The following is a 10585-nucleotide window of genomic DNA, read 5'->3' as shown; positions in this document are numbered from 1 at the left end:
AATGAAATGTGACAAGTGCTGAAAGCTAAGCTCCCGGTCCTTGAAAGTCTAACTCAAGTTTTGTTGGGAAACAGCAGGTAGCTGAAGATAATCTGTCAATGGGTGTTTTTTTTAACTTAAGCTTGTCGAACATAGTTGTCTTGTACCATGCAGCATTATCTTCTAGAAAATAGCGAATTGGTTTACCTCAATTCTGAGTTGTTCTTTAATTATGCTGAAGATTTCCTTCTGTCTTACATGTAAGATAGCATCATTTGAATCACTGATAGCAAATATAGTGCCGTGAGATTCGAGCACAAAAGCAACTAAACCAAAGAGATGACAAAAGAACCAAGTTAGCCTCCACATGTATGCACCTACCATTGTCTCCACATTTTTCATGGTACCGAAAAGAAAAACAGATCATTAGAGGCGGAGAAGTACCAGAAAAGCTCAACACTAGATGAACACCAGGTTATCGGCATTGGTCATGCTTTCACTCTACCTAGCGTTTCCCATATGCAAAGTTTCTGAAGCCTTCACCCGCACCATCTTCCGAGCTATCTTGTTTGTTTCCTTGTATGTTCATGAGATTGTTACCAATCCCAACTTGCACGGTTGCACCCCATGATAAGCAGCAGATCTTAACCCCACTTGTGGCTGGTTCAGTTGCTGCTGTTGGAGATATATTGGCTGCTCTGGTTGCTCCTGCTGCTGATCATCATTCAAATGGGAAGGCAACTTTGGAGATAAGAAACCTGGATGCTGCTTGGCTATTGCAGCTTGTGCGGACTAGACATGTTGCTCTTGATGCATTGTGGATTGCGTACGCATCTGCAATCTTTCACAAATGAGATCAAATAAATGAACTGCATATTGCTTTATCAAAAACTATTAAACCAAAGAAATCTCCAAGACAACCTGGGAAGATGTTGATCTATGTGCCTGTGCGTCAGCCATTTTTGCTAGATACATTATGTTCTGCTGCAGCTGTGCTTGATACCTGAATCAATTTTTTTTTTATAAAATGTGAACAGATATAATAATTTACAGTACTGATTAACCGACTGTATTACTCACAAAGACTTAAATAAACAGATCTAACCCTAGTTCTTCCACCATGGTGGTCACTGTTCTTCAGTTGTTAAATTGTAGGCAAACCAATGGTAAACAATCATTCATCTCATCTTTAAAATATAGATGACCAAGTGTTAATAGGAATGCATAAGTTGTTTTGCAAACATGAAAAAGCCTACAAGTTGAGCACTAAACTAGTACTGAATTATTGGCTGGAAAAAAAATCTAGCACTGAATTGCACATACAACTTTAAAAACTTAATTACCAAAGAAAAATGTTTTTGGTGAAGAAATCACTCTCAAAGATTAGCCAACAATAGGAGGCCAATTAAATACACAAACTTTCCCTACCAGTTACAGGTAAAATGCAAGAAAAACACAAGAGAAACTGTTAAGTACGAAAGAGGGCATATAACAATTGGTATAATGCTGTAAATAATGGGTGAATGGCATAGATCTAAACATTCAGCTCAATGAAAAAAACTGGATAGCAATTGGTATGCGTGAGTAAAGAATAGGAGGAAGGATGTTTAAAGAAAGTGTCACTCACAAGGCACTTTCAGCCAGCTTGCCCTGGTTTTGGTTCTCCATTATGGCCATAGTCAACTCTTTTTTCTCAAGAAACATGATCCATTATCATATCCATATTCACCGAAAATAGATAGTACATTTTTTCCCAACAAACAAAAAATACTTAGAAAATCAACAGTTCGCAGCTGTTTTAACTTGTGAAAGTAAGAAAACGAATGACATGATTGTGAAACTGTGGTAAAAATGATCAGGAACGCCAAGAATCCAAAAGAGTTTAACTTGAATACAAATGGTATATGCACAAAACAGTGCATGCAAAACCCATCAAATATCCAGTTAACCAAAATGCAAAAATATATATATAATGGACAATGCTGTAAAGATTAAAATAAAAAATATTGAATCTGCTCAGTGGTGATGTTCAACTGTGGAGGCCGCTAATACTTGATTCAATGGTATGAAAAAGAATGTTAACACCAAATGCATTATTTATGTGAAATGATCCTAATTCTTGATATTCCCGTTTAGACTTATTCCAATGAGTTACAATTTCCTCTTGTGATGTGAAATAGATGAACTACCATAAGAAAAGTAAGTGTTTTGTAGAGAATACTCATAAAAAATGGATAGTTTTTGGATTGGTTTGGTGCCTTCAGTTATGTTGTGAGCTTATATTTTGCATTTCCCCCCTTTGTTTCAAGCTGAGAAGTCTTCATGAGCCCCTGGATAGGCAAATCTCTGCTCTGGAAAGTGGAAAGTTTAAAACAACAGAGTATATCAGTATAATGTTTCCTAACGATGACATCGGTTCCTTCGTTTCTCCTCTCGGACCTCTCATGGTAAACAAATATCCGTAGCTGAAGTTTTATGGAATACTCAGCCAGTTGATATGATTTGGTTTCCTTCGTTTGTTCGGTTTTTCTGTAATGGATGCAATAGCGGTCGGCCAATCGCGTTTTGAAGTTTAAGTGAATTCAGTCTGTGGTTAAGTTGATGGGTTGCTGTGTTATATCTTACCAGTTAGTTGTTCCAAAATGTTTCTGTTTGATGACTCTTGACATTTTGATAGTTTGTTTTATATGTTTGATTTTTTTTTTGTTGAGTTTGTGTGTCATATCGAATGTAGTATTTTATTAGAGTTTGACTCGAGTTTAAAGTGACACAAATTAATTAATATATAAATATTAAGAAAGTAAGAAACTTAGTTTGATTAAAAGTATAAAACTTTATTAAAGTAGATTTCTAATTTATTTAGTTTTCCTTTAGGGTGCGTTTGGTTCACGGAATGTAAGATTACCGTGTTTGGTTAAATGAATAAAAGATTATTGGAATGTATATTTGACCAAATTGTCCTCATTATATATTTGTATAATATTACAAATTGTAAAAAATTTATATATTTTCTTTAAAAAATTAAATTCATAATATTTATATAATTTGTTTTACAAAATAAAAAATATAAAAAAGGTTTAATGAAAGGGTAAATTTTTTTTAACCACTGAACTTCATATAAAATTTTAATTATAGACTTTTTTTTTGTAAATCTAAAATAATTTAAGGATAAATTTGTAATTTAACCTTCGTAGAATTTTTATTATTCAATGACAGAAGAAGGATATTTTTGAAAAAAAAATAAAAATTTAAAACCATTTTAATCCAAAACGCCGGTAATGTTACAATACCTAAGGGAAGGGAGGTAATGACATTCTCGGTAATATACCCCAAAAAATCTACTATTGGTAATAAAACATTACCGGGAATGAGATTCCCGGCCAACCAAATATGGGAATGTTGGATTCTCATCCCATGGGAATCCCACAATCCTTGAACCAAACACCCCCTTAGAATCAAATAAATATCCCTATAAATAGATACTAAGGGTGAGGATTAGATATCAAATTCTTTTCTTCCACCAAAATCCTCTTGTATTTTATTCCTTCATATTAATAAAATTCTTCTCATCTGCTGGTGGTTTTTTCCTTTTGGGTTTTTCACGTAAATCTTGGTATTCTTTGTTTTTCCTTTTCGATCGTGTTTATTTGTTTGCCGATAATTATCGTTATGATGTTACAACACTGACCAAATAAATTTGGTGATAATAGATGCTTTAATTATCAATTGTCAAATAACATACTTGTAAAGACGCTGTCACAATTGATTCCCATCATATACATTCAGTTCTAGGCCTAGCTTTTATGATTGGAATGAAGTTTACAAGCAGCATTGCCTTAGTTCTGTTCCAACTTAAAACAGTGAGGCTTTCGTTTGGTTTACCTCAACCACTTCTTAATATCATTCGTTGAAGGTGGAAAGATTTCTTCCCCAAGACTATCTGGATAAGAAGATAAGCTCGATTTGTGCTCTGAGTTATAATCCTGAACATGATCATTGCACCTTCTAACACCACATTGGTCGGGGTCTGCAAACGACAGGCGTTCCTTGACACATCTCACTTTCTCCTTCTCTGGAGGCCTCTGCTTCGGTGCACTTTGAGACCGAAACCGAGCCGTAGCAGATACTGTAGCTGCCATATAGTTTGGAATTCCATGGGTGCAAGAGTTTGGTGCATGAGGTGGTGGTGGTGGGTGCCTCTTCTCTTCTTTGAGGTAGTGAGGGCTACCCGAGTACTTTTGGAGAGGCTTTGGTTTTGATGGGATGATTGAGCGAATGGGGAGACTATTGTTGGCTTTGTGGACAGAGGAGGCGACGCAAAATGAACTAGGCCTCTGTTGTTGGTCGGAGTAAGGTCTACCGGTATCGATTTCAACAGTTTTTATGTGATCTATGTGGTCACACGACATCCGACCAGTCGGCCACCGATCTTTCCCTTTGGTTTTTCCCTCTTCTTCCTCACTTTCAGTTCTCCAAATCTTTTTTTCATGAAACAGATGCATATATATTATGGTTTCATCAGTTATGTTTGCAAATCTAGCAAACAACATAGTTCAGAGATGGAAACATCATTTAACCTGGTGAGAGAAGGCATGAGAAAGATCCTTTTCACGTTTCGAGGTAGATTCCTTTGTTTTCTGCAGAATTCCTCGAAACTCCTGCAGTGTTTTCGGGTGTATCCAATCATCCACATTGCAGATCTCTTCCCTACACTGCACATCAACTTACCAGGCCATTTAATAAACAAAAAACACAGTTTCCATTTGAAACTTAAGTCATCTTTAAGAAAAAGTAGTATTTACAATGGTGCTGTTGGGGTCACTAAATACAGATTCCGAGCTTGCTTCATGCGCAGAAAGCTTCTTACGTTGATTACACATGCGGGCTTGAACTCTAACCATAGCTTCCATGCACCTCAGTGTAATTAATATTCGTTCGCTTTCGAACATTATGGCCTCGCACCAACGCTTGAAGCTTCACCAGCCCCTTTAGTGCCCGGAGAGCTCTCCTTGCCTGCAAAAACACTAGGGGACGTTATCCCAAACATGAACTATATTTACTTGGTTACAGCCAGAAAAACAAACATTTAGTTACCAGATGTCCTCTGAAAGCTGTCTGTATAACAATGGCAGAAAGGTGTCGTCGTGTGACGAAAACAGAAGGCCTAGTGAGGCGAACGACTTGAACAGCTGCTTGGGCTGTGGCTACTGCTGCTTGAGCAGCAGTTGTAGTGGCAATGGCCACCGCAATGGCATGCCTTTTCTCAGCTTCACCACCTTCGGGAATGGTGGCCTCTTTAGCACTACTTGTAGTAGTAGTCAAAGTCTTTGCTTCACCGTGATGTATTATTGTTTCATTATGTGAAGGCTTCTTAAAAGCCCATCTTCGTTTTCCTCTTTTCTGTTCAAAATAACCCAGAAAAAGGAGAAAAAAGAAGATTTAAAGTTGACGCAAAACAGAATCAATGCAAAAATGTAGAGAAATGAACCTTCTCTTCCTCCTCTTGTTCGTTATCTTCTCTCCTCCTAGAGCTCCTCTTCTTATTTTCCTTGTTAGGTGACCTAAAAGCCTTCTTCACTGCAGCCAACCAAGAGTTTCCTCCAATCTTCCCCATGAAAGATGGATTTGGCACAAAAAGCAAAGCTTAAGCTAAAGCAGCTATATAATATATAACAAAAGACTAACGGTGATTTGTACACGTCATGGGAGCCTCTCCAGTCTCCATATGTAGTAGTTGATATCTTTAAATGCAAGAGGTCAGGGAATTCTAAAATACAACCGGTTAGTACAAGGCTAAAAAAGATTGCAATCGGTTTTAACCGGTATCTTTAAAGTAAACTATGAAATGTTTTAGGTTGGAACCAAAAATATTATGTTATTCATAACAAATCATATAAATTGCATAACTATTCTAGTTGCAATCTAAAAGGTTATCGTCAATAAACTCATGCAAGATTCTCTGTTGTAATCGAAATTACTACTAATTGTGTAACTTTTTAGATAGACGGAGATAAAGGAGCTTGGAGATGTGATTGGATAGACTAGTCAAAACACTGAGTTGAATGTTATTAATTAGGACTGCATTGGGATTCAATTTTGGTGAGTGCAGAAAATATAGGGCTGTGGCAATGTGTGGAACATTTGCTTTTCCTTGGATTCGCAGATTGGTGGTCCTGCCTGCCATACAGATACAGTCACACTAATTTCACGATAGCTGCCACTGCCAGGCACTTGTCGGTACAGGGAAACTGTAAGATCTTAGCTGACCAGCTTCAACATGGTAAAGCAAAATATGTGCATCATAGTTTTACTTTTCTTTTTCATACCATTTTGTTATTTTTCCGAGTCTTTTAAGTAAAGGGATAGGACTAGATTGTTAAACGGAAGAAAAAGAAAAAGAAAAAGAAAAATGTGGCAGAGTTGAGCACTTTGGTTGTACTACTTCCCAGAGAATCTAACTCAAAGCAATGGCTTATCTGTGAAGAAAAGAAATGTACACAACACTTGAAGATCCCTCCCTATACTTTCCTATGACCCAATGTTCTAAACTTCTAATTAATCGGATAAGAGAGAATCAGAGAAGAGGAATGATTCGTTCTCATCAGCACTGTCCGGACTACCATAGTCTACGCAACCGTTGTCATAAGCCCGTTGGTGCAGCATGTTCCGGTCTCGTCGAGTTCAATGCAAGGGTTTTATATACCAGTACCACTGACCCGATGTATGCTGTATGCGTTTCGATATTGAATGAAACTGTTCCTTTATCACAACAATTTCAGTTACCGATCTCCTATTCACTGACATCATTCATCGAATTTTTGTTAATTCCATTCAATAGTCTATTGTTTACCCGACATCTTTGCAATCATTATTTTTCACAAGTCATCATCTATTTTTCACAAGTCATCATCTATTACCATGCGACTTTAACGTGTCAATGAATCAATTTATCTCATCAATACACATTGATACCGAGTAAATTATAGATGACGACGACGATCCTGTTGAAGATTGTCTAATACAAAGAAGTGTAATCCGCACTCTAGAATCGGTTCACATGAAGGTCGTTTGAGTATAAAGATTTATGCTGGTGATATTTGAAAAAAGAAGACCCTTTAAATTGGGCTATAAAATGGACCTAATAATCCAGTACATAATCAGCCCAGGCCTTTCTTATGCTCGTGTTGTGAAGGATATAGTACAGATGGTTTGTTTGGTGAAACCAAACCAGCTCAATCTTGCGTTACCTAATGCTCTGTTCTCTCCCGACCGCTAAGTCCGGTTCGAACTGGCTGGACCGGCTTCGTTCTAGCAAGGGGTTCCCCGCCGCCGACAACCTTGACCTCGACCATTTCCTCGCAAATCCCAACCCTCCCGGTTCTCCGCTCGTCAATGCCTCCGATTCTCCGGATTCAAATGCCGAGTCAACTCACTCCAACGATAAACAACTCCATAATCCCAAACCACCACCTCCTCCGGAGGTGACATCCGCCGAGCCCTCCGGAGATAGACAATGGTTTGGTATAATGACCAATGTCCTGTCGGAGCTCTTTAACATGGGCGAACAAGCCCCAACCACCAGATTTTCCAAGAAAAAATCTTCCAGGAAACAAACAAACCCTAGAATTTGCATTTCCAACACTCCCGACGTTGATTCTACCGAGGAACAGAAAAACAGTTCCGATAACGTAAGAAAAGACAAGGACATCATCGTTTCAACGAGGTCGTTGAGTACAAGGGAAGAAGCGAAGAGGGAATCGGAACAAGGGAGCGAACATAATAACTTGGAAGAAGAAGAAGAAGCTGAAGACAAAGGAGAAGGGGAGCTGGTAGGGTACTCGAGAAGTGAAGTGACGGTAATAGACACGAGCTGCGAGTTGTGGAAAGTTGACAAGCTTATCTTCAGGAGGAAAAATATCTGGAAAGTTAAAGACAAGAAAGGAAAATCACGCACCATTGGTAGAAAGAAGAGGAAACCATCTCCTCCATCTGACGACAATGGTGTTTGTAACAAGAAACGGAAGATTTTGAGTTTGGAGCTGGGGGCATTGAAAGAAACCAGTGGAACACAATGTGGGTCGCCTACAAATCATGTAAGATTTAAGGTTACATGTCCTCAATGCTCTTTCTAATAATTCTTTTAAATCAATCACTGTTATTTTGTTAACTGGGATTCAGTTTTGTGTATTGATATGCATGCTGAGAGCTTTTAGAAGTTCAGTCATTCGTAGTGAATTACCATTTTGTTTTCAGTTTTTCATTGAAGAGTTCAGTATTGCATGTGTGGCTCAATGTTCTATGTTGTTTTTGCACTTTTTGATGGCTTTGGAAGTGTGAAAGGTTGTTGTTTATGTAAATTATTGACTTTACTTAGATGGGAATGATGATAATGTTGCACACAAGTGAATACAATTCTGCTACACTTTCTGGGTTTGATTGAAGCTGTCTAAGTATGGTGTTGTTTTAAGCTGTTCAAAACACTGAAGATATTAGTTTTGACTTTCTATTTATCTTAACATGTTACCTTATAACATTGAAAAATATGGGCTCGATATAATAGATACTTGTTTTCTAATTCTTTCCACAGTGGTAGGCTATTCTTCATGCTGTTAACTTCAGCTATTCTTGATGCATTTTTTTTCTTTTCTGCTGAAGAGGGGATAGAATTCCCATGTAACTTAGACTGGTGTGCCAGTGTTGGATACATGTATGTGTTTGATACGGGTATATTTACTTTTTCTGAGATTTAACTTATATTTGGAGGATTTTTGGAAAGTCATAGAACGAAGCTATGTCAAGATAGGAATTAGACATGAGTACTTTGCAAATGAAGAGTTTGACTAACATAGTAGTATTCAGTTTTATGTTTCAGCAGATGTTCTTGAAACTGATAATATTATTTGTATAGTGATCTTCAAGCTTTTGTTTATTTAATTTTATGGGGATGTTCTAACTTGATGATTGGTGATTAAATAAAAAAATAGCTCAATATATAGGTAGGTACTAATAAAACTTATGGTGCAAAGTGACTGCAAGGTTAAGATTTTCTAAGGTGCAAATGATTTAATTTTGGTTTTGAGAAATGACAACAGAGATAATACCTGTTTTTATTGCTTTCTGTACTCTGGAAATCACTAATAGCAATTTCGTTATTGAGCTTCTTATAAAAGCTTCTTTCATATGGAGATGCGTCCTTTGAATTTCTACCATGCTTTCAGTTTTGTATAAAACTTGTGCTATTTATGCCAGTCGTGATAAATGTGTAGCTTTGACACGTAAATCTAGTTACAATTTTGCATCCCGATATTTAGAGGCTAACGGTAATCAGTTTTTTCAGTCTGCAATGATAATCATATATTATATGAATTTTAACTATCCTGAATTTTTGTTCCTTGTGGAGTTATTGTTTTGAGTTCCTTGGAAACATTTGGTTTGATCTTCAAATTTTCCCTTGATGGAAGTAAATTTTGTTTTCTTATAAAAAAGTTAATCCTTGTAGTTATTCACTAGAAATTTTGTTTATATATGTATGTATGTGTTCTTCAGTTGAAATATGAGTTGAATATGGTTTATATGAGTCGGTCATTTATATGTGTATGTTCACGTAGTGGAGAGAATGCCCCCATTTTCAGAAAGTGTGTTAACCATCAACAGGTTAATAACAAGTGATTCTAACTTGTTTATATATTCATCTTCTATGCAAGGGACGGATTCCTCCAGATGATAAAAGGGAAGAAGTTCGCAACGAGGCAGCTGATGATCTTACCCAAGTTCTTAGAAAGAGGCAAGCAGACCATCAAATTACCACAGTTTCTTTTCCTTTCTTATTTTCTTCCATTACTCAATCATTTTAATTTACTCGACTTGTCTGTGCTGTAAATTTAATTCATCCAGGTTTCCTTTCTCCAGATTACCTCGGAAATCAGCAAAGGGAGGTTCTTCTGTTATCCTTATGAAGGCTATTCCTACAGACAAGAAAAATGGAGCAAAGCTTGATAAGAATGGCCTGAAGGACTCTCAGAGGAAATATAAGACGTTGTAAATCCATCAAGCCTGTCTGGCAAAATAGCTAAGCCTATTTATTAATTTACTTGATAAAAAGTAATATGAAAATTTATATTTAGATTTGAGAATATGGACATGCTAGATGTTTCAATCAGAAGCTCATTTCCCCCCCTGTAAACAGAATCACCTATGGAATTACCTGATGCACAACATGAGAGATCGGAACCATTCTGTAAAAGTTCTGATTGTGGGCAAAATTTGATCAATTATGGTATTTTTTTTTAATTTGGGATAGACCGATTTATGTTTAATTTAAAATATTAATATAAATATAAAAAGTAATACTAAATTTCAAACTTGATATGAATGGGAGATGTCATTTGTTTGAAGTGAGGATTCGATTAAGTCGAGTTAAAAAAATTTTGAGTTAGTTAATGTGTCTTATTTGTTAACTTTAATTTTGTTTTAAATTTTTCAAGTCGAATTTATGGAATTTGTGTTGTGTTGAGTTGTCTGAGTTTGTTTAAAATTAATTATAAATGTTTATAATGTTGTCATACTAATTGATTTTATGATATATATTCTGTAGAGTTAAAAACAC

The 10585-nt window shown here is 36.5% G+C and overlaps 2 protein-coding genes and 1 pseudogene across 5 annotated transcripts; 1 reads left to right on the top strand and 2 right to left on the bottom strand.

Moving 5' to 3' along the window:
• Nucleotides 1-394: 394 nt before the first annotated feature.
• On the bottom strand, nt 395-1683 carry LOC120163112 (annotated as a pseudogene).
• A 2174-nt stretch (nt 1684-3857) lies between these two features.
• Nucleotides 3858-5666, bottom strand: LOC120163111 (protein IQ-DOMAIN 14-like). Its single transcript, XM_039173122.1, has 5 exons — nt 5468-5666; nt 5074-5379; nt 4894-4992; nt 4557-4691; nt 3858-4457 (listed from the first exon to the last, which is right to left on the bottom strand). The coding sequence occupies exons 1-5, from the start codon at nt 5591-5593 to the stop codon at nt 3858-3860; spliced, it is 1266 nt and encodes a 421-aa protein (XP_039029053.1). The 5' UTR covers nt 5594-5666.
• A 1536-nt stretch (nt 5667-7202) lies between these two features.
• Nucleotides 7203-10216, top strand: LOC120163183 (putative uncharacterized protein DDB_G0279765). 4 transcript variants are annotated; one of them, XM_039173183.1, is made up of 3 exons: nt 7203-8072; nt 9700-9763; nt 9889-10216. In XM_039173183.1, the coding sequence occupies exons 1-3, from the start codon at nt 7230-7232 to the stop codon at nt 9933-9935; spliced, it is 954 nt and encodes a 317-aa protein (XP_039029114.1). In that variant the 5' UTR covers nt 7203-7229; the 3' UTR covers nt 9936-10216. The 4 variants fall into 4 exon arrangements, with proteins under 4 accessions (XP_039029114.1, XP_039029113.1, XP_039029112.1 ...); XM_039173182.1 differs by having other exon boundaries at nt 9874-10214; XM_039173181.1 differs by having other exon boundaries at nt 9684-9763; nt 9889-10214.
• Nucleotides 10217-10585: the final 369 nt, after the last annotated feature.

Source organism: Hibiscus syriacus, unplaced genomic scaffold (genome assembly GCF_006381635.1).
Source record: "Hibiscus syriacus cultivar Baekdansim isolate YM2019G1 unplaced genomic scaffold, ASM638163v2 tig00111427_pilon, whole genome shotgun sequence".
NCBI classification, from domain to species: Eukaryota; Viridiplantae; Streptophyta; class Magnoliopsida; order Malvales; family Malvaceae; genus Hibiscus; species Hibiscus syriacus.
This window is presented reverse-complemented; position numbering and strand designations above follow the sequence as displayed.